The sequence below is a fragment of the Mustela nivalis genome, assembly GCF_964662115.1.
Source record: "Mustela nivalis genome assembly, chromosome: 6".
Classification (NCBI taxonomy): domain Eukaryota; kingdom Metazoa; phylum Chordata; class Mammalia; order Carnivora; family Mustelidae; genus Mustela; species Mustela nivalis.
In genome coordinates, this window is record NC_139025.1 from 152,333,501 (window position 1) to 152,357,767 (window position 24,267).

General features: G+C 43.8%; 2 protein-coding genes across 3 annotated transcripts in view; both read right to left on the reverse strand.

Annotated features, from left to right (window-relative positions):
* LOC309867376 (UPF0235 protein C15orf40 homolog) overlaps positions 1–1,877 on the reverse strand; it is a 44,561-nt gene extending 42,684 nt beyond the window's left edge. Inside the window, exons 1-2 of one of the 2 annotated variants that reach the window (XM_082736184.1) lie at positions 1,709–1,877; positions 908–1,034 (exon numbers count right to left, since the gene is read on the reverse strand). In XM_082736184.1, coding sequence (XP_082592310.1) covers positions 908–1,034; positions 1,709–1,822 — 241 coding nt within the window. In that variant the 5' untranslated portion in view covers positions 1,823–1,877. The remainder of the gene's footprint in view (positions 1–907; positions 1,035–1,708) is intronic. The other variant, XM_082736185.1, reaches the window with a different exon arrangement.
* Positions 1,878–2,775: 898 nt separating this feature from the next.
* The window catches only part of BTBD1 (BTB domain containing 1), a 38,049-nt gene continuing 16,557 nt past the window's right edge, over positions 2,776–24,267 (reverse strand). The window contains exons 4-8 of the mRNA XM_082736205.1: positions 19,765–19,962; positions 14,788–14,980; positions 8,564–8,651; positions 5,112–5,258; positions 2,776–4,642 (exon numbers count right to left, since the gene is read on the reverse strand). Coding sequence (XP_082592331.1) covers positions 4,484–4,642; positions 5,112–5,258; positions 8,564–8,651; positions 14,788–14,980; positions 19,765–19,962 — 785 coding nt within the window. The 3' untranslated portion in view covers positions 2,776–4,483. The remainder of the gene's footprint in view (positions 4,643–5,111; positions 5,259–8,563; positions 8,652–14,787; positions 14,981–19,764; positions 19,963–24,267) is intronic.

Here is a 24,267-nt window from a genome sequence, read left to right on the forward strand (position 1 = left end):
AGACAGAAAGAACTGGGCCCAGAAAAGTTTTGTATTTAACTCAAAACAAGTTCACACAGGAGGTGACGACCAGGGATCTCAGAGACTAGATTTTCTCTTCCTCCTTGGGCCCGTGGTCTTTAAACTCAACCAAAATGTGTCTTCTTTCTTTCTCTGGCCAATGTCTCCAGTTCTGAAATAGGAGAAACTAATAATTCTAGGCTACATATCTTTCTAGAAGTATCCTTTCTAAAACACCATTATTTATTTATTTATTTTTAAAGATTTTATTTATTTGACAGACACAGATCACAAGTAGGCAGAGAGGCAGGCAGAGAGGAGGAAGCAGGCTCCCTGCTTAGAGAGAGCCCAACATGGGCTCAGGACCCTGGGATCATGACCTGAGCCGAAGGCAGAGGCTTTAACCCACTGAGCCACCCAGGCGCCCCTAAAACACCATTTTTTAAAGGATTATTTATTTATTTGACAGAGATCACAAGTAGATGGAGAGGCAGGCAGAGAAGAGAGAGGGGGAAGCAGGCTCCCTGCTGAGCAGAGAGCCCGATGCAGGGCCTGATCCCAGGACCCTGAGATCATGACCTGAGCTGAAGGCAGAGGCGCTTTAGAGGCAGAGGTGACTGTGCCATGCAGGCGCCCCTAAAATACCGTATTTTTAAGAAGGTAAATATACAATGTTTTTTTTTTCATCGAACTTGGTATGCTGTAACTGTGCTATATTTATTCACTTTTGACACTGGATTTACTCCTTTACATTAGAATCTAGAATTCTCAAACGGGGACGCCTCTAATCGCAGAGGTGAGAAATACACCAACTGTAGATCAACCTTCAGCCTCACCAAGGCAAAGTGAGGACGGAGGGGACTCCCCTTCCCCGCTTAGGCCCCCCGCCCCCATTGTCCACATATACCTGTGACAGCGTTTTGTTTGGACCCGGGTTTGGCATGGATGGCTATGGTGACACAACCTTTAGGATCAACTGCCACAGGACCTAAGGGAGGAAGTGGTCTCTCTGGCTCCTTGCTCTGGCTCTTACCCTAAAACGACAACAACAACCACACTACAACTTTACAGGCTATAAGGCGCTTTCTCACACGTTCGAGCCTTCCACGACTCCCTTTCTCCTTAAGCCAGGACAAGCTAGTCGCGCCCGAGCACTTCTGGCCACCTGGAAAGGTTTCACCAGCATCCCCAACCAATTCTCGCCCGAAGCCCTCCGATCAACCCAACCGAGTGTTCCCCTCCCGCGCTGGGAAGACGGGGCTCTGGTCCCCAACCCCAGGCGCAGGGACCGCTTCTTACTCGTCCTTGCGCCTCCGGCAGCACGAGCTGACAAACTGCTGTGCGCAACCAGGCGGGAAGAGTGTGTGGGGTCAGGAAGGGCCGGCCACGGCCACGAAGGCCTGCCCAGCGACGGAAGCTGCGGCCGGACTCCGCGCGCAGGGCACTCGGCAGCGGGGCGGCCGGTGCGCGGACGGTGCGCACACGGGCGGCGAGGACGCGAGGCGCGCACCGGCGGCCCAGCGCGGGAAGGCGCCTCTCCGGGCCTCCGACGCCGGGGAACGCTGGCCCTGCGGGGACGCGGCCGTCCGGACAGAGTGGGGCGGCACAAGACCGCAGGAGCCCCGGGTCTGGGGAGCCGTGAGCCGCGGGCCCCGCCTCTCTCCCGCACGCCGCCCACCCTCCCCCTGCCACGGGGCTTGCCACTGGCCTTGCTCGTCGCACCGGCTTTCTTGGGCATCTCGGCGCTTAAGGAGAGCCGGGCAGAGGCTCGGAGCCCGCGCCCCGACACTAGCGGCCTCAGCCAGCAGCCCAGCCGCAGCATCCCCGCGGGGAAGCCGGGCAGAGACGAACGGGCGCCGGAAGATCCCTCTGCGCCTGCGTACGTGGGCCCGAGCGGCTCCGCAGGCCCGCGCCTGCGCTCCTGCCCCAGGGCGACCCCTCCCGGCCGGCGGGAGCATGACCCCTCGTCCTCAACAGCAGCCCAGGACCAGGACGGAGAGCTGGGGCCTAGACCCTGTAGTGAGGGATGGCCTCCCAGACTCCCCAGGGAGGAAGGCTGAGCTACCGCTGGTCTTCTCTTGCCTCCTGGGAACAAAGGATAGCAGGGAGCACAGTCCATGTGTGGATGGAGCACCTGCTTTGTGCCCGTAGCTGAGGATTCCACAATGTAAGAGGGAAATACTTTGATGGACGATGTGGCAAGCGATGGGGGGGGGGGGGGGGCTGCCTGCCGCTCGGTCGGAAGATGGTGGCCTGAACCAGGACGACGGCAGTGGGGCCGAAAGCGGAGAGTGGATCATCTCTGGGGCATTCAGGAGCTGCGGCTGGCGGAGGAGACCTGGGTTTGTAGTCGGCCTCCCCACGACGACGTTTTGAAACATGCCATCTCTCTGCCCGGGAAGTGGGTTTTATAACAGTCTCCCCTCATACTGATGGGAGGCACAGAGGTGAGCTCCTCAGTGCACAGCCAGCACCCAGCGACCACTCTGGTGTCCATGAACACCACACAACCATCCCAGAATGACAAGACATTCTCCCACCTCCTGAGATTAGATCAAGGGAGAACAACTGGAGGCCACAAAAAAGGATCAAGCAGCAGAGAGATGGGCAGCACTGATTCTCGAGTTCCAGTGACTCACTCCAAGTGGTGCACTCTTACTTTGTGTTGAATTACCTCCATAAATTAAAGACAAGGTTAAACCTCAATCAGCTAGAACCCTTGTTCCCAGTGTCTTACACTCAACTTTCAGAAGAAAAAGACAAATGACAAAAACCTAAAAGGATAATAGATATTTATTTATAAAATTCCAGGGGATGTCCCATATCAGTAAACAGTTCCGTTGCTTATCCCTTCTACAGCTACCTTCAGTGACATTGTTCAGTGCAACATACTTGAAAAGCATTTGAAACGCCTCAAATGTCAAAAAAACATTAACCGCCGTACCCAGGGCATGCCATACATCGTAAGGTAGAAGGACATTCCGTAACAGTCACTATAGGGTGTTCGCTGGTTAATCTTTAATCAGAACCACACATTTCATCAATATTCCAGTTAGCTGAGGTTTATATCCACAAGATACCAGAGATAGAAAATGTCCCTTCTTCAGCAATTTTGAGACCTCCGCCACCAACACACCTTACTACCTTCTTGAAATATAAAATGAAGTACTATTTTAGATGAAAAATTTTTACGTCCTAATTACTATTATTTAGAAAACCTTAATTCTTTTTAAGTTGTTACTTAAAAGAACTGACTTTTAACCATCTTCCCAAACTATTTGCATATCTTAAACTTAATTACACATAAGCTTTTTTTTTTTTTTTAACAAGATAATCACTTTGGAGGGAAAAAGAGAATGTTATTTATATAAAAATTTTGCTTTATAAAAAAGTATACAAATGTTATTCTACCAGATATACTCCCTATCCCCTCCTAATACAGCTGTACCTGTGACATGAGCTGAGGTCAGAAATATGAAACCTATCTTACTTCTTGGGTAGAACTGTGTAGGTGACAGAAAGTATACTTTTCAGCAGGAGTGATTCTGTTGGCTATCTTTAAAATCTCAAAGTAGTCGTTAGAAAGGTCAGTATTTTATTCAGTTTCCTGTTATGTAAGATTATCGCCACAATGCTGAACTGATGCTGGCTAGCTGGTGGCCCCCAGCAGCGCCGTCTCGACCTCGGGCATTCTCAAGGGCATCCCCCATACAGACACACTGAGTACAATGGTGCAGTTTAGTGATCAAGAATCCAGTCTTAGACTCTACCTTTAGATCCTCTGTTTATGTCACATTATTGTGAATCTGTACAAACTCCATTTATAGTTTTAAATTGTACTACATAACACGACTAATATACTACTATAAAATATCCTTTTTTGTAAATACATAGAGAATGCTCTTGGGCATTTATTAGGCCTACTTCTAGCAATATTCTGAATGCTAACGACCAGATACTTCAAAACTCCAAAAATAAGGTCAGTTTTCTTAATTTTCTGAAATTAGTTATGTGAATTAATAGGAATTCTGTAGGAATACTGACCCATCTCATTCCATATAACCTTCAGAATAGATAAGCCTGTAAGTCCAACTCACCTAAACTTCACAACAGTGAAAACTACAACAATAACAACAACAATGAAACCAGCTGTCTGAAACTAGAATCTTTCTATAAAACTGCGGAAAGATCATGAGTCAGCTGATTTATGAAATTATACAAGGTAAAGCTGAAAGCTGCATTTATTTTTTTAAACACTTATGCCCAGTTTTCTTTTCCTCTAAGGTTATAAGAAAATGTAAAATTCCTTTTAAACCATGCACAGCCTTAAATCAACATTCTTCATATCCTCTAAGAAACTAAAATGTTTCTTATAAATATTATAAATATTCATGACACTGAAACTATTTTTTGTGGCCAGTTTTTTATGCCTTTGAGACTAGATGGTATGCTACTATTTAGCCAAAATGTCCAGAAAGCTGAATTATGTATAAAATATTATTTCTGGTATCTGTCCATCCTCTATTGACGTGCCATTATTATTGCCGGGAGAACTGAAAAAGAAAAAAACAGTCTTGCTAGCAGTAGGTGTCTCATGCATGACTTTCTTCAATCCTTTTGTGCCATAGTGGGAGTCTGGACCCTAAATGAGAACAAAAGGTTCATTAGTAATTTTCATTTCATAAGCACTCAATTTAATGTGGTGCTTTAATTAGATTAATGATCTATTATATTGCATTATAATCCTTGTATGAAATTTTATGCTAAGCCATGTCATGAAAAATACAGTTTTTGCTACAAAGTCAGTTAATTAGTAAAAATACTGAATGCAGAAGTCAGCTTTTAGGCAACAGTGAACGGTTTTAAGAAAATAATTATTTTATTTTCTGTCAAACATTCAAACTCCTACTCAAGCAAAGGGCTACTTCTTGTGAAGAACATTTCTGAGCAGAGCTGTGCTGAGAAGCACTAGAGCACTCTAACTCCCAGCCTCCTTCCTTCCCCTCTTCCTAAAGGCTTTATTGTCAGGGACTCTCACTGTCTCTGGAAGACCGCTCTGTAACAAGAGGAAACCCACCAGTTCACCCTCTGGAACATTCTAGAAGACTTACTTTGAGTGTCGCGCATGCCGTGTAGCACACGTTGGGCAGGATCTCTATGGGTTCTTTGAACATGACCCTGAACGTGTTAGCAGTCCCGTCACAACTGAATCCAGTATCGTTCTGTCCCAGAGTTTGTTTCTTTTCATATTCAATGATCTGTAAGTTTTCAAAGAGAAGGTACACCTCAGTTACATCACCTGATGCCAGGGTTCACAGAAAGGAGTACGGAGCCCGCAGTGTCCCTGTGTGATTCTTCTGTACTTACCGCGAACCCACCCGCTCCCCACAAGACGTCTCTAATAGGTTGTCAAGGGCAGGGGGATGCCAGCTAACTGGGGCCGGGCCTGGTCAGAGGGGTTTCCACAGAAGACACAGGGCTCGGGAGACTGCTTTTTAGAGCATCTGGATTTTATTATTTATTTATTTATTTTTAAAGATTTTGTTTGACAGAGATCACAAGTAGGCAGAGAGGCAGGAAGAGAGAGGTGGGGAAGCAGGCTCCCTGCTGAGCAGAGAGCCCGATGGGGGACTCAATCCCAGGACCCTGAGATCATGACCTCAGCCGAAGGCAGAGGCTTTAACCTACTGAGCCACCCAGGCACCCTGAACATCTGGATTTTAGACACTGAGGAAAATGGGCCTTGACTCCTTGTTAACCTGTGTCTTGCCACTAGAAAATTCCCTCAGCATTTCCTCTGTTATTTGCTGAGATTAAAATGACCTGAAATTCGGGTACGCAGATATTGAAAAGGTGAACATCGTGTGTTTTCGATTTAGCTCCATACTCCGCGCCAGGCCGCAGGGACACCCTCTCACGAAGCTTCTGGCACCGGCCGTGTGCGCGGGGACACTTCAGCGCGGCGCCGGCAGCAAGCGCCCATGGAGGGCGAAGCGGCTCAACGGAGGACGATTTTACTCCGTCACGAAGGGGTGAGGCTGCACAGAGGAGTTTTAAAAGCTCCAGTCAGAGCTTCCCAGGACACAAAGCCCGTGCGAGGGAACAGGCTGAGCAGAGGCGGAGGCTCGCAGACCCGCCTTTTCACACCCATGAGACAAAAACAGGGCAGTGGTCACCTCCGCAGGGACAGTGACTGGAAAGCTCACAAGGGGTTCCCGGGGACGCTCTAAAGCCCTGTTCCTTGATCTGGCTGCCGGCTGCACGAGTGTAGTCAGTGTGTGACAAGCAAGCCACATGTGCCACTTAGAATCATACATGTACTTTCCTAAATGCCCCGCACAGTTCCATATAGAACTTAAACCCGGGGCGCCTGGGTGGCTCCGTCGGTTGGGTGACTGCCTTCAGCTCAGGTCACGATCCCGAGGTCCTGGGACTCAGTCCCCCATCGGGCTCCCTGCTCACTGGGGAGCCTGCCTCTCCCCATGCTTGTGTGTGCTCTCTCTCTCTGTCAAATAAATAAAATCCTTAAAAAAGAAAACAAAGCAAAACAACATGGAAAACTGTGGCAGGCTGGTGTCCCCCCCACAGCAGACCCCTGCACTTCTCTGAGCAGTCACACTGGTTCACTGAGAGGAACACTTGCTTCGCCTTCTCCCTAAGGCTGCGGGGAGAATGCCATTAGAAACTGTACGGCGGGCACCACGGCTGCCACAGCAAGACAAGGAAACTGAGGCTGGGAGACGCTGCCTGACTTGGGCCACCATCACACCTCGAGGTGGAGCTAACATGCAAACCCACAAGGGTCTACCCGCTGCTACATTTGGAGGGTGTGTGATGCCAGCCCCTGGGAAGAAAATAAAGACAAGTCCGATTTCCATTCATTTTACTCAGTTTTTATATTTCTCCATTTCAACAGACCTACATCCCTGATGCCCTCTCTCGGGCCTGCAGATGACAGAGCCTGCTAAAGTGGGTTCCCGGATCCTACCGGGATGGGATCTTAACATCCCCTCGGATGTGAAGTGAAACAGGAAGTACCTGTGAAAAGCTTTTGTACCCCTCTGAGGTTTGCTGTGGTTTTACTGCACTTAAAACGGTAAAAATAAAATTTTCTAACCTTTAAAATCTTTCCAATTTCAGTGGGTTTTGAAAGTATTTGTTAAAAATATTAAAAATGTCACCTTCTGGGGTGCCTGGGTGGCTCAGTCAGTTAAGCACCTGCCTTCGGCTCAGGGTCCTGGGATCAAGCCCTGCACCAGGCTCCCTGTTCAACAGAGTCTGCTTCTCCCTCTGCCCCTCCCCCTATTCATGCTCTCTCTCAAATAAATAAAATCTTTCAAAAAAAAGCCACCTTCTAGTTGGTTTGTAACAAGTAACAAAATGGCGCAAGTAGTGTAAATTTATCAGCTGATTCTTTACTTTACTTATTTAACCAATCTCCATACCCAAGGAGGGACTCGAACGCATAGCCCCCAGAATCAAGAGGTGTATATTCTACAGACTCAAGCCAGCTGGGGACCCATCAGCTGAAATTTTTAAATTAATTCATTTAGTTAGTTAGTTATTTGAGAGACAAACAGAATGAGCAGGAAGGACAGCAGACTCCACACTGAGCACTGAGCCCAACATGGGGCTCCCTCTCACGATCCGAGCCAAAACCCAGACTCGGGGCCTGACGGACTGCAGCCGCCGAGCGCCCCAGCTGAAGTTCAAGGGGACTGCGGCAGACAGGATTAGACAACGAGCACGATGTCGTGAGCAGGGCCAGCAACGCGGCTCTTCCCTCGGATGCCGGAGTCTTTGTGAGGCAGTGAGGCATCTTTTTCAACCGTCATCAAATCAGATGTTTGAACTGATCCGTATTTTGAAAACTAATGATGTATTTTGAACACAAAGTTCACCAAGGTTTTTACTATTAAAATAATATATTAACATTTCAGAGAAGGCAGTTATTTTCTACTGATATAAGTTTTTAAACACTCTTTTCTTCCTTTTCTCATTTCTATTTTTGTTTTAACTTATGCAAAATATCAAAGTACAGTATGCGTAGTAAATACAAGTCCAGTGTAGATGTGTTTCAAAAACAATTTTACTAACTGGACAGCAGGAGAACACTGGTTTACTGAAAGAGAATGCGAAAGGTATTTAACTTTCTACCAGATTAAGAACTGGGGTGGAGAAGATCTAAAGCATGAGGGAGGATCTAGTCAGACAATCAGAGATCAGAAGGTGTTCATAGTAGTTCTGAGAAATTAAACAGTTTCAAGCCCTGGAGTTCGAAGTGCCACGGAAAAAGCCGGTGGGTATTTTAAGACAATGCACAGCAGGAATGACCCACAGAAGTGCTTCCTGGAGAAAGGAGAGCTCCTTCGATGCTAATGCTTCTAGGAAAGACCCCAGGAGCCCGATTCTCTGAAACCACTCTTGATCAGTTGCAAAAGAGAACTTTCTAGGCTTTCTGATGCCTTTGATAATTATATTGAAATCTGGTTTATCAAAATGAGATCTTACTGTAAAAATACGCTTGTTATATTTCAATTATATAGTGAGGAAGAAAGTGTACCTGTATATTCACTTGATAATCCGTGGGACCATGAATAGATCCGTATAAACCAAATCCGACTACAGAGATTCTTCTATTAACTGTGAACCTGAGAATGAAATCAGATATAAAATAGACATATAATTCAGTGAATATTCATATTCTGAAGGCTCATAAAACTTCTAAGTGTTACCTGGAATAACTAACATTGCTCATAAAAAGGCAAACTGTCATAAATGTGATCTCCTTGGAGGTGTTATCTGTTTACTAAAAAACTCTTTCTAGAGTAAATTTTAACTTAAGTAACTTAAGTAGAACTTGTGTTCTGTACTGTACATTTCTGACGGTCAAACAGCCACTTTTACTGTAATGATAATTTTAATGATGTATTAGTCCAAATACATGTGCCCACCTCCTTCATGAACACAAACGTGTGAGTCATCAGGCCTGAAGCCCAGCGGCCCGAACTAGAAAACTTCTTGGCAGGATGAACACTTACTCAAGGCCTGTCAGACTTGGGCACCGGGCCTGGCACCAGGGAAACAATGGTCAGCAAGCTTGTCTACCCACACTGCACCTGTGGCCTAAGAGAGGACGCCAGTAACAGGCAAGTAAGCGAAGGACTCAGTCGGTAATTCCAGGTCGGGCGCAGAGCTGTGAAGGAAGAGGCTGCCATTCCCAGAACACGGAGGTGCAGTGTGGGGTCAGGACCCGATTGACGCAGGTGGATCGGAATGAGATCTTCCACAACAATTACCAAGTCCAGTTCGGTCGTAACAGTTAAAAAACAGACCCACCTTACTCCATTTTATGAATGTACAAAAACTGACAGGAAGTACAAACAGCCCCGAAAGACCCTATGACCAGCGGTCATCGGTGACATAAAGCAGGGCCCCTCGGCCTCTTCTGTAGCAACGTCAGTGCTTACTACTCCCACACACCGAGTCCTTCCCCAGCCAGATGCAGGGCTTCGAGATTTTACATTATTTCCTTTAATCATTGTAATAGCTCTATAAACTCAGTAACGCAGGACTGTTTTTATTATCCTCAGTGTGGACGGTTGAAGAAACTGAGGTTTAGAGAAATTAACTTGCTGGGTCACAAAGTGTGGCATAGCTGGGGGGCTACAGACCTGCTTGGGCCAAAACGCCTGTGCTCTTACCCACTATAGTCCAGGGCAAAGACTGTCTCAGGAGTTTTAAATATATCGTTGATAACACAGGTTTTTTTCTTATTTTAAAAATGTAGGGGCGCCTGGGTGGCTCAGTTGTTAAGCTCAGGCCATGATCCCAGCATCCTGGGATAGAGTCCCTCATGAGGCTCCCTGCTGGGCAGGAAGCCTGCTTTTCCCCCTCCTACTCCCCCTGCTGGTGTTCCCTGTCTCTTTCTCCATCAAATAAATAAATAAAATCTTAAAAAAAAAAAAAAAAAAAGGTAATATATTCTCTGTAAAAAAAAAATAGAAAATGCAGCTAAACAAAGACAATTTTAAAGCATCACTAAATCTACGACCCAGAGAGAGGCCCCACTTATCCTTTGGTGCATTCTCTTTCTAGACTTTTGGTTCTGTTTTCTAACAATGGGAAAGTAAGACTTGTTTTCTATGAACACGTTGCTTTAAAAAATCATCTCGGGACACACACACACACACATATATATATTTTGCAACTTTTCATTTAAAAGGCTGAACAATTACTACTGGTCCACTACATTTAACTACTTTCTCATTGTTGGATAATCTAGGTTACTCCCAATTTTGTTATTATAAAACAGTGCCATCATGAATAGTCTTGCAGGACTTTAATTATGTCCCTAGTATAAATTCCTAGAAGTATAACTGCTAAGGAAAATGAAAGGCATATTCTTAAAGCTTTAGATTAACATTATCAAATTGCTTCCCAGGAAGACTAGCACACTTTCCACCCCACAGGGAACAAAGATTGATTCTATCTCAGGCTAGCAGTGCTGAGTGAGTCTATTTATATTTCTTTGATTACTAATGAGTTAAAACATTTGCTCATATGCTTACCATTATTGGATTTTCTCTTTAATGAAATAAAAGAGATTTTTCTCTGCTGATGAGTGTCTTTTTCATGTGGATTTGAAAGGCCATATTATATAGCTGTGCTTTGTCAGTAAACATCCACTATGGAACGTAGCCTGTTTGTCATTTATTTATTAACTTCATGGTGGCCTTGGAAGTAAAAATGCTGTATTATCTGTACTCAAATTATATGATCTCCGCCAAGTTCAAAGAAGCCTATCTCCCCCCACTGTAACATTCATCTCCTCTAGCACTGTCATGATTTCATTTTCTTAATGTTAAGATTGAACTTTATACAGACAGTGCCAGATGAGATCAGAAAGGATCTAACTTGATTTTCCCAGAGGCTAATCCTTTCTTCCCTTTCTAAATTTCCTCCCTTATATTCTAAATGCTCATCTACGTTAGGCTGGTTTCTGAACTCTCTAGTGTGTTCCATACAGCACTTATTTCAGCATTATAATACTTCTCACATTCGATCCATGCTGCTCTTTTTTTTTTTTTTTAAGATTTTATTTATTTATTTGACAGAGAGAGAAATCACAAGTAGGCGGAGAGTCAGGCAGAGAGAGAGAGAGAAGCAGGCTCCCGCTGAGCAAAGAGCCCGATGCGGGGCTCGATCCCAGGACACCGAGATCATGACCTGAGCCGAAGGCAGCGGCTTAATCCACTGAGCCACCCAGGCGCCCCCATGCTGCTCTTTTAAAGAGAGATACATTTAGTCTTCCAGGTCAACTTTAGAATAGTTTTGCAAACCACTCCTCCGTACCAAACACACACAACTTCTGAAAGGAACTGCACACACAGGGTTATTCTGGAAAGACGCGGATTCCAGTCCAAGTTCTCCAATTTTTCACAAAGGTAGTCGACTGTGTGTTTCTTAGGATTTATTCCTGCTCCTTTATGTTGTCACTGTAAGTGATACGTTTTTTATTTAATATTTTAACCGAAAATCTAAATATTTTTCAAATTTTGTCTTTTTATGGTGGCAAACTACACAACAAAACATACCATCTCAGCCATTTTTTAAGTGCTCAGCGGCACTGAGCACACTCAACCCTTGCTACCGTCCATCTCTGTAGCTGAATTCTGAGGACACGCAGGAATGCCACTGGCTCTTGCATACACCTTTCACAAGTGGTCACTATTCTCTTTCACTGGTTCCAACAGATTTTTACTGATCCTGAGATTATCCAGACGGATCCCTTGTTCTCAAAATGAGTCCGGTCCTCAAGAAGGCCAAGCTCTGTTTGCACCAAGGTGTAGGGTCAATACTGGCAGGGAACCAGGGGCACCAGATTAACTGCAATGGTTAGCATAGTCTCCCAAAACAAAGAATCCCAATCAACTTTCAAGTGTCCTATCAGAACTCATGCAGGTTAAAAACTCATTTATAACTACATGAGTTCAACCTAATTCTACCTAATTCCTAATTTATTTATAAATAAACAAACCAAACATTTTTTGTCATCGTTGTCATAAAGCAAGATCACTTCTGCAGAGAGGATGTGTCTTTTGCCTGTGCAAAGAATGGAATTAGGGCATTATAACCAGTCCTCTGTTCTCTTTGCAAAGTGGGGTCCCCAAGTCCCTAGCATCACTCAGTGCTTCAACACAAACCAAAGATTTTTTTATGACGATTTTTATATTCACTGACCTTTACAAGAGGTGATCAATATAGAGCAGAAATATTATATAGTTAATTCTCGTATTTGTAGTAATCATATTCTATAAAGTTGCACAAATACTAAACCATTGCTCCTGGCGGGGGGGGGCATGTGTACACACACATACACTCACACACACCTCACATGCGTTATAATCCTAAAAACAGCTCATCGTAGTATATTCCATTTTATTTTACAAAAGAGAAAACAAAGGTTCAGAAGTGTTCGTGACTTGCCTGAGGTCCCCCACCAACAGGTGCAGAGTTAGGGTTCACATGGCCCAGAGCCTGTCCTGCAGGACCCTGCACGGCCCTCTTCTATCTCCATTCGCACAGGATAGAGAAAATAAGGCACAGAGCATCTCCTTGTGTGACCTCACATAGGAACACAGTCCCCCAGCCCCAAAAAACTCTCCTGTGACTTAAGAAAGCACCTCAAGTTCTGATATGGGGAGTATAAATAAGTTTTAGAGAGTCAGCGAGTTGCAAATCTAAAAACAAAATAAATAGGAGTGACCGTATTTTGTTTTATTTGAAACCTTTAAAAAAAATGACACGATCAGCAGCAACACCGCTCCTGGTTTTTGACACATCAGGATGCTACACCTGTCCCCCACCAGCGTAGTGGTCTCAGCACGCTGGTGTGCACGCGCACTGCCTGCTTCTGTCTGTACAGTGCCCACACACCAAAGCACGGCTTTTACTTGATCTCAGTTATGGTTACTGCTCCATTACAACTAGGTCATCATGGCAATTAAAAGCAATGTGTGAAGCATATGGTCTATGAATTTCATCAGTTTAGTAAAGAGGGAATATAAAATATTTTATTATAAAAAAGAACTGGTACTAACGTAGATAATGTCATCTGCAAATAATGAAAAAGACTTCTTCCTTTCCATTATTCAAGGCTCTAATTTCCTTACTCTTTATGACAATCATAAAAAAATCCCATCACCCAGAATTATAATACTGCTGAGACCCAGAAAGGCTGGCCAGCATTGCTCTCTTGAGGTTTTGACAGTCTACCATGTGAAAGAATTTTTCTAGACCAAGTCTATGAACAGTTATATCTGGAGTGAAGGTGAGATTTTATCAAGTCTTTCTGACACCTACTGAAACAATCATATTCCTTTTTTTCTTTGGTCTGCTACTGTGGTTAATGGGTATTTAATGTATTTTATAATACTGAGCATTTTTTCAATCTTCACATACACCCTGTTAGCTCATACAGTACTGTTTTTTCTGAGGTACTGCTAGATTCAAGACACTGGTATCTTATACAGAAGTTCTTCTGTAGCAATGAGACTGGCCTAGAAATGTTTCTGTCTCATCAGACTCCTGTATAAGGGTTATGCTTCTTTTAATAATTAACCAAGAAGGACTTGCTTCTTTTAAGCCTCAAGGAAATGACCTATTCCTTGAAGGTTTGATAAAACTCACCTGTAAAAACCACCTTGTGAAGGGACAGTTCTTTGATAACTTTTAATTCCTTCCACTGGTAATTGGTCTATTCAGGCTTTCTTCTCCAGTCAATTCTGATAATTTATATTTGCCTATAAAATGATCCATTCCATCGAGATGTTCAATTTATTAGCACAGATTAAACTCAGAAGTAAAATAAAGACTGCCTTAGTATATGATTATATTATATCCCCACTATTATTCCTAAATGTGTGTTTTCTTCCTTTACCATTTTTGAGGTTTATTTATTTTGATTTTTTTTAAGAAACCAGTTTATGGATTTCTTAATTCTACTGTTTTAAATTCATTAATTTCTACATTTTTCCATTTCCCTTCTCTTTTCTATTTTTTTTGGCTATTCATTTTCTAGCTACTTGAGCTGAATGCTTAAAATTATTTCTACCCTAATTTTATTAAAAGAAGGTTATTATTACTGTCCTTTTGTGTGACACTTTTGCCTCATCTCATAAATTTTCCTATATAATATTCTCATTGTGAATGATTATTAAGTAGTCCACAAATGCATTTCCATTTTCACCCAATAATTAATGAGTCCTCCCCCTCAGAATTCTATCTTTTAACAAACTTATTATTAGTTCCTCGTTTGATACTAAAGTGCCATCACCTAAGTAAAAATCCATTTTACGAAAACAGGTACTCACTCTATTTTGATATTTAACCTAAAGAAAACACAACAGAGCAAAGATAAATTCCTCCACAGGTTTATATCCACGTGTCTTTCAGGACTCTGATTTTTTCCCCCATTCAAGCTTTTGTGACCTCCCATGCAAAAGGAGCGCTCAGGCTAGACACCCTAAGAGCAAGGGTTTGCTTAATGAAGGTGCAGAGTCCGTTGCCCAGCAGTGGCCATCCGAACAGAGCCCAGGCCGCAGAAGCCCACCCCAAACCTTTCTACCTTCACTCGCTTCCCGAGAGGTCCTCGCAGTCCCGGTCCAGCGAGGAGACAGCTGTATCTCCCTGACTCTGGACCTCGGATCACACATAGTGGCAAACAAAACCCGGTCAGCGATCTGCAGTGGGAGCTGCGCACCGGCCCCTGCACGAGGCAGCTACCTGATGCGGTCGCTGGTCCCGCTGTAGCCCCAGCGGCTCTCCACCTGCTGGAACCTGTTGATGCAGCACTCCTTGCCCCGCAGGCAGCACCGCGGCCGGTCGATGTATTCCACCCGGGGCTTAGGATTGACGGTGAAATGAAGAAAGAGATTGACCACTTCGCGGTCAGACAGAATCCCAGACTGAGCGGGACCTGCAGAGAGAAAGACAGAGCCTCAGGAAAAGCGCCTGGACTTCAATTCCTAACCCTCTAATACTTCACATGACAACGTGAATTCAAATCTAGAGAACGTAAAGTAACAGAGAAGTTAGACATTCTGGTTATGTATTCGAAGATTTCTAAATGCACTTGAGGTTACTCTAGTGGAACATAACCGTTAATAGCGCTCCCTCTCTAATAAATAAATAAATCTTTAAAAACAACAACAAACAAAATCTTCCACAAAGAACTCTAGATCCTCACTGGTGAATTTTCCTAAACACTTAAGGAAAAAAAACCCCACCAATCCTACACAAACTCTTGAACACTGAAAAAAGAAACATCCGTAACTTTTGTATGCGACCAGTAGAAACTTGGTAATCAAAATTCCACAATTTCATTCCAAGAAAGGAAAGTTATAGACTAATTTCTCTTATGAAGTAGCCATAAAAATATTTTTAAAAGTTTAGCAAATTAGGGGTGCCTGGGTGGCACAGTGGATTAAGCCTCTGCCTTCGGCTCAGGTCATGATCCCGGGGTCCTGGGATTGAGCCCCGCATCGGGCTATCTGCTCAGCAGGGAGTCTGCGTCCCTTCCCCTCTCTTTGCCTGCCTCTCTGCCTACTTGTGATCTCTGTCAAATAAATAAATAAAATCTATTTTTAAAGACGTTTAGCAAACTGGATTCGGTAACAGGATAAAGAATGACAACTAAGTCTGGCTTTTATAAGGAATCCAAAGTAGGTTTAATTTGGAAAAACAAGTGGAGTTCACCGTATTAAAAAAATACGGCAAAGAGCATCTCTCTGCTTGCTAGACGGAATGCTGCCCAACTCATGCATTGTTTAATAAAGTCAATTCCATATTAGAAAAAACAAAAATAAAGGGGGGAACTATTCTATCACTATCTGAAAAGAAGAGAAGCAGCTGATAAATGATAAAACTCTCAGCAGACTAGAAATATTATAAAATATAAGTATTAGTGACAAGTAATATTATAAAAATGTCAATTATCTCCACACCAATCTACAGATTCAACACAATTCCAATCAAAATCCCATGATTTTGTGGGGGGAGGGGTGGAAACTGACAAGCTGAGTAAAAAATTTACTTATACAAAAATGCAAAAAGACAAAAAATAGCCAACATAATCTTGAAGAAGAATAAAGCTGGAGAATTTTCACCACCAGATGTCAAGATCTGGTGTAAAACTATGTAGAACTGGTCAAGAATAAACAAATGTAACAGTGGAACAGAGCACACACTCCAGAAACAGATTAATTCAAACAAAATCACCTGATTTACAACAAAGTTGGCCCTGCAATGGATGGGGCAAGGGTAGTTTTTTAATATGTAGTTACATGTGGAAAATGAACCTTAACTTCTACCTTATACCATACACATGCGTGAGAAAATAATACCAAAAAAACCCCAAAATCCAATTGGTTTACCGATCTAAATGTTAAATGTGAAACATTAAAACTTCTTTAAGAGAACTTAAGAGAGTATTTTAATAACCTTGAGGCTGGCAAATTTCTTAAAGACTTTAAAGAAAGCCTTCACCTTACTAAAGAAAAAGATTGATAAATGAACTTCATTAAAATTAAGATTTTCTATTTATCAAAAGCCAAGACAGAGAAGCAACCCAAGTACCATTGACAGACAAAAAGATAAAGAAGATGCGGTATGTATTACAAGAGAATACTACTCAGCCGTAAAGAATGAATCTCGCCGGTCCGCAACAACATGGACGGAGCTAAGAGGGCATGAGACTAAGTGAAATAAGTCAAACAAAAACAAATACCATATGATATCACTTATGTAATTTCACTCTTAAAATGACTAGCAAACAGGGGCTTGCGTGGCTCAGTTGGTTGAACGACTGCCTTCAGCTCAGGTCATGATCCCGGAGCCCTGGGATCAAGTCGCACGTCAGGCTCCCAGCTCCATGGGGAGTCTGCTTCTCCCTCTGACCTTCTCCCCTCTCATGCTCTCTCACAAATAAATAAAAATATTAAAAAAAAAAAAAGCAAACAAAAATAAACAGGCTCTTTTTCTGTTTCAAAGATTTTATTTATTGATTTGAGAGAGGAAAGAGAGTGAGCGAGAGAGAGCACTTAACTGACTGAGCCACCCAGGTGCCCCCGATCGACGCTTCTGATGTTAACCTAGCGAGGAGTCTGCTGCTCTCCCTCTCCCCCCCCCCCGCCTCCCCACTGCCTGTGTGCACTACGTGCTCTCTCTCTCTCTCTCTCTCTCAAAGAAATAAGTATCTGCGAGGATGTGGATCAAGGGGAGCCCTCTGGCACTGCTGGTGGGCAAACTGATACAACCACTCCGGAAAATAGTATGAAGGTTCCTCGAAAAGTTAAAAACAGAACTCCCCTACAGTCCAGCAAATCACACTAACTGGGTATTTACCCAAAGAATGAAAACCACTGACTCAAATGGACAGATGCACCCGGTGTGTACAGGAACATTACCCTACGACAGCCGAAACACACAAGCAGCCCAGAGACCATAAACTAATGAATGGACAGACGATGTGGTGCGTGTGCACATGTGCGCACACACACAGAGGAGTATGACTCAGCCATAAAAAAGAATGAAATCTTTCCATTTGCAATGACCTTGATGGAGCTAGAGAGTATAGCACTAAGAGCAGTCAGTCAGAAAAGACAATTAACTGATAATTTCACTCACATGTGGAATTTAAGAAACAAAACAAATAATCATGGGGGTAAATAACAAAAAACAGACCCTCAGAACTGATGGTTACCCGAGGAAAGGCAGGACAAACAGGTGATGGGGATTAAGGAGTGCATTTAGGGTGATAAGCACCAGGTGTTTAAAATAAAAACTAAAAAAGTTCAAAAACAGACAAAACTAATTTACAGGCGCCAGAAAAACTAATTTACAGGCCCCTCCTTTGGGAGGGAGAGCAGGGACCTGGAGGACCACGACGAAGGCTTCTCGGTACTGGTAATAAATGACAAACTGATAGCAAGTGTGGTTCTGCAGGTGTGTTCACTTTATTATGTGGCTGTTACACCTCAATAAAAAAGTCTGCAGAAAGAAAAAAACATTGATTCCAACAAAAACAAATTCGGAGAAAATTAGAACATTTATGATAAATCAACAAGAAAAATTTGAATACCCAACAGAAAAAACAAAAGTCACAAATGTTAAGAAAAATACAAATGTAAATAAAATATAAGTAAAAATAAAATAAAATAAATAAAAATATAGTTTTAAACAATGAGATTTCCTTTTTCCTTTAAATCAACCTGGCCATGACTTAAAAGCAGATAATCCTCAATGTCAATATGGATAAGAAGAATGGGTCATAGAATGAAGATTCAAAACATTTGTATGTGTATATATACACATACATACATATATATGTATTTATTTATAAGATATTTCTTTTTTTTTTTTTTTAAGATTGTACTTATTTGACAGATCACAAGTAGTCAGAGAGGCAGGCAGAGGGGGGGGGCAGGCTCCCTGCTGAGCAGAGAACCCAATGCGGGGCTCCATCCCAGGACCCTGAGATCATGACCTGAGCTGAAGACAGAGGCTTTAACCCACTGAGCCACCCAGGCACCCCGTATTAATAAGATATTTATTTCTTTGATAGAGAGAGAAGAGAGAGAGAGCACGTGCACACAGGCAGTGGGGAGGCCGGGAGCAAGAGAGCGAGAGAGCAGCAGACTCCTCGCTGAGCAGGAAATCCTAATCAGGGCTTGATCTCAGGACCCAGAGATCATGACCTGAGCTGAAGGCAGACATTTAAGCCCCCCAGGCACCCCCGGGGTCTCTCTGATTTTACACCAGAAGCGTCAATCAGGGGCACCTGGGTGGCTCGGTCAGTTAAGTGTCTTGCCTTCGGCTCAGGTCATGATCTTGGGATCCTGGGATAGAGTCCTGAGAGTGTGGGCTCCCTGCTCAGTGGGGAGCCTTGCTTCTCCCTCTCCCTCTGCCCCTCTTGCCCCCCCACCGCTCCCCTGTTCGTATTTGCTTGCTTTTTCATGCTCTTTCTCCCTCTAATAAATAAAATCTTAAAAAAAAAAAAAGCAGCATTGATCTTAAGAATCAGAAAGATCTATCATTATAACCTTGAGCAAGGCACTTAATACCTTTCAGATTCAGTTCTCTAATCCATAAAAATATGATTTTTATATATACTCATAGTATTTTAAAATTATAACCTATATTCACTCATACATGTGGAATCTAAAAAATAAAAATAAAAACATATGGATAAACAAAAAACCAGGATCAGACCCATAAATACAGAGAACAAACTGGTGGTTGCCAGACGGCTGGGTGGGGAGTGGGGGACGGGCAAATGCGTGAAGGAGAGGGGGAGTCCAGGCTTCCAGTTATGGGATGAAGAAGTCACAGGAACAAAAGGCTCAGCATAGGGAATGCAGTCAATGCCGCTGTCATAGTGCTGCGTGGTAACAGACGGTGGCTACACTGTGGAGAGCACATGGGCCTTGCTGAACAGAATCACCCTGTTGTGCACCTGAAACTAATGGTAACCTGCATGCAACTCCACTCGGAGGGGGAAAAAAAGAACCCAATGCACATATCAAAATAAATAACGTATAATGTTATCTTGAAGGGCTCTCAGGAAAAGTAAATGAAATCACACACACTCACACTCATGTATCATGGGACTAGAACTCCTAAATACCAGCTGTTTCTCCTCTAGCACACAAAGGCTGGCTGACGGCTAGTTGCACACAGATTCTGGCCAGGGTGTCGCCCTACCTGCTGCAAACTCCTCAATGGTCATCAGCGGAAACCGGATCAAGGACAGTGCTTTTCCTAGAACTTTCTGTTTGTTTCCAAAAGTCACAGGCAACTGTTGTCTTTGACATTCCGCTTCTGCCCATCGCACAACAGCTCCGAAAAGTCGACTTTCTCTAATACTAAGTGTGTCTCTCTCGAGAACTGCACAGAGTGTGTCTACAAGTAAAATACAAAAATAAAGCGAATTAGGAATATTTTGCTCTTTAACAAAACAATACCAACAGACAGGCTTACATTAAGTTTTCAAATTTCAATAAAAAACAGGCTAGAGATTTAAAACTATAGACTCTATATAGAAAAACATTGAAGAATGAGAGGAATTAAACAGCAAAGTTTTCTTTTAAAAAAAACTGTTATAAGGTTAACAACTCCTTATCATACAAGGCAACTCAGGTGTAGTATCTCCTTGTGTATCCGTGCCATTTATCAAGGAAACCCCAATATCCAGATAAGATTAACAGTCAGTCAGTCAGAGAAAGTGGCTTCAAATTAGTAACATACATGAATTCACAAAGCCTACAGATAACCATTTACCCATCCCCCAAAGACTTCCCATTAGGTACTCTTTACGTGTCAGGCCCTGTCCTAGATGAGGAGGATACGTCACTGAGTAAATCTGCCTTCATGGCACTTAGATTCTAATGGGGGTAAATGTTATGATGTTAGATGACAAGAGTAGGACAAGAGCAGAGTAAGGGGAACCGTAAGTACCGTTTAAAATAGGATGGCTTGGGTGGCTCACGTGAGCTAGTAAGATTTGATCTGGGGTGGGGTGGGGGGGAGTCAGCCAAACAGAGGCCTAGCCAGGAGTACCAGGACTGCCTGTACAAAGGCCCATATATGAACTTGTGCCTTGCAAGTGTGAGGACCAACCAGGAAGCCAGCGTGGCCAGACTGCAGTGAGCAAGAGGGAAAAAGTGGTCAGTGATGAGGCCACAAATGGGGAGCAATGAGGTATAGTCCTACAGTACCCTACAGATCATCTGACTTTTACTCTGCGTGGGAAGGGGAACCAAACCCCTAGAGGATTTGGGGCTGTGACATTCTATGTTGTAAAAGGACCACGCTGGCAGCCGTGTTGAGAAGAGACTCTAGTGGAGGCAGAGTGGAAATGAGATCAGTTAGCAGGCTCCTGCTCTGAGCCAGGTCAGAGGCGATGACGGCCAGGACCAGCAGGAAGAGGTGAAAACGATCGGCTTTGGGATGCATTCGGGAGGATGACTCAGTGTGATGTCCTCACAGACTGAATACAGAGGGTGACGGAGAGGGGTCAAGGATAATTCCGACCTTAGAGTCTACGCCACGGACGGATGACAGCAGCATCGACTGAGACGGGAAAGCCTGTGAAGGAGGTAGTGAGGGACGGTGAGAGCTGTGATCTGGAGTTAATCCAGGACATCTTGAGTCTGAACTCCCTATCTCATGTCCAAGTACAAATGTCATGCCTGGAACTCAGGCCTTCACTTGGAATCCTTCTTCTTTTATCAGAGGCAAAACTTAAAAACAAAACAAAACAAACAAAAAAAAACAACTCAGCTTCTCTACAGTAGACCAGAAGCAGCAGTCCAGAGAGGGCGCCTTGGAGGCCAGCAGACTACAGTAAAGTGATAGGCTGCCCACAAACAGGGGCTGAGAAGAGAGGAAATCTGGAAAGTAGATGCAGGTGTCTAAAAAGCACTAGAGTCAAGAGTCTTTCATACAAAGAGAAAGATTAAAAAACAAACACAGGGGCAGCTGGGTGGCTCAGCTGGTTGGGCATCCTACCCTTGGCTTCAACTCAGGTCAAGAGCTCGGGGTCATGGGATTCGAGCCCTGAGTCAGGCTCGTGCTCAGTGGGGAGTCTGCTTGAGGATTCTCTCCGGCTCCCTCTGCCCCTCTGTCTGCACTCACCACCTCCCCACTCCAAAATAAATTAATAAATAAATCGTTAAAAACAAAAGTACACAAACAAAAAAACACTTCAGAGTCCTCAAGGCTTCACTATACAATAACTGATATTCATAATAATGAGCACGAATAATCACAAAATTCAAATAAAAAGGAAGATGCCAATACAGTAAAAATCTAAAGACATTAAATATGCTTAAATTACCCAGTATTACACATCTAAGAAAATTTTATCTTAAAAAAATTGCATTCTGTAATGGTCTACACACTCAATCTCTGGTCGGTATCAAACCACAGCTATCATGCCAGCAAAGATGTCTCAGTCCCCAGAACACAGCAGGGGCCCAATAATATGTTAAAAATGAATAGGTTATACATGTATTTTTTTAATGACATTTTTCCTTCTTTTGTAGCTGAGCAGATGAATATAAATTAAGGCTCCATAAAATTTTTCACAGTATGCCTCGATACTTAAAGGATTAGGAATATACACTCACCATAACTTATCACTCGTGGGAAAACTGGATCTACTAATCTCTATGCTGTATGCTGACAAGCTTCAGCAAAGATAAACACAAAAACTTAAATTATCAGCAGGGGAAAAAACAGTGCATTATACTGCCTTTAGCATAATGCAAATTTGCTTTTTTCTCCTATCAGTGTGATATACTGTCTTCTTCCCTTAGCAAACAGCAGTGAGAGAAATGGTATCTCTCTACTTGGAAAATGGCAAGCACATCCCTCCAGCACATATATCCCAATCCCAGAGGAGAAAAAGCTCCCCCCAAATCTAAGACCATAACCTGCATGAAGAGCTCCTGAAGCCCGGCCCAGCATCCTCTCAGCATCTAGGCTTCTCTTCCAATCACAGTTTTTAACAAGTGCATTGAAGGCCAACTAGACTGTGGTGTGGAAACACACAGGTCTTCTATTGGCAGCTGAGCCTAATAAAGATCATAAAAACATCCAAGGCTATGTTTTGCAAACATGATGCAAGGCTAGATCTTAATACAAGCATCTGGGGTGGGGGGTGGGGGGTGGTCAAAGCAAATCAACCAATATTTGAGGATCTACACCCGCTTCAGGGATTCTGGGTTCCGAGGGTGTGCCGACCTACTTCAAAAAGTTTCCAGGAGGAAGCCACCCAGATGCAAACAGTATTATGTCAGACCCAGACTGAAGTACCAATGGTGTACTTGCCAACCCCTTATGGGGAAGAAAATCAGGATGAAGCACTGTTTCTTCAGCAATGTGGGTGGTGCCTAGGGCTCTCCGCCATCCAGTCGGCGGCCTACTACGTATAGTGGGGAGGAATCTAGCCCTCGCCCTTCAGGATAATTGATGCGAAATGAGTATAAATCCTTCCCAAGGTACTGCGAGACAGACAGACAGACACGCTGTCAATGGGATGTTGTTGTAACCGAACACACTCACTGTCACTGAAGAGGGTGGGACGTTAGCTCTTCAGAAAGGAGTCGCTGCAGAAGTAGAATTGAGAAGATGAGTGAAGAAGATGAGATGACTAAGTGAACTAGCCAAGGCGGAAGGAAAGGCAGCATTCTAGACGGACCAGCTGGTGAGCGAATGTTAACTCAGCACCTACTATGTTCTCCTGTCATCAGTGTTCGAGACACCATGGTAAACAAGGCAAAGTCCCGGACTGCAAAAGAGTTGACAGGGGTACCTGGCTGGCTCAGTCAGTAAGCACATGACTCCTGATCTCAGGGTTTTAAGTTCAAGCCCCATGTTTGGTGTAGAGATTACTGAGAAATAAAGTCCTTAAAAACAAGTTTATAATCTAGGTGGGAAAGCTAGACAACCATCATAAACAGACAATACTTAAGAATTTCAAGTAGTAAAATGTATCATGAGGAAAATCAGTCAGAGCAACAGCACAGGGACAGTTCAGGGGAATGTGTATCTACTCGGGCTAAGGTCTGAGGTTTCCCTAAGGTCAAAGGTGGTCTGTCTCAGGTCTCGTTTAACTCGGTATCGGAATAATATAAGGAGGAAGCCACATACAGATTCGGGGGAAAGGATTCTGATCAATGGAACAGTAAACACAAAGGCTTAAAAGAGAAATGAGCCTGGCCAGTGCATATGAAAGGGCGAGAATGACGGGAGAGGAGACCAGGTCAGGCACAGACAGAGGCAGCAGTGGGTGCTGTTTTCTCTCCTTCCTGACCTTCCTCGGAAGTTACATGGGATCATGAGACTGAATTTGAGACAATGAGGAGTGAAAATGCCAGTTCCACTTCACGGCCAAAGCTTTCAAGATGGGGGTGTTCTCCCTGCCCATGCTTTTTTCTGTCTGCCAGCAAGATAGATAATAACAGACAATCACAGATATCGAATATACATTGTGTCCATCATGATGAAGATAATATTTCAGGTCACAGGCCTGGGTCAGCTCTCTCAGCTCTCCTGTAACAAGAGTCAAACTCCTCCACCGTCCTTAGCCAGTCCCATGCAGCCCGGCTGACGGGCCGCACACCGCCCACCCCCCCCATCTGCTTTTTCCTGGGGTTCCACCTGCCTCGAATGCCCTCTCCTCTGCACTACTCAAATGCTACC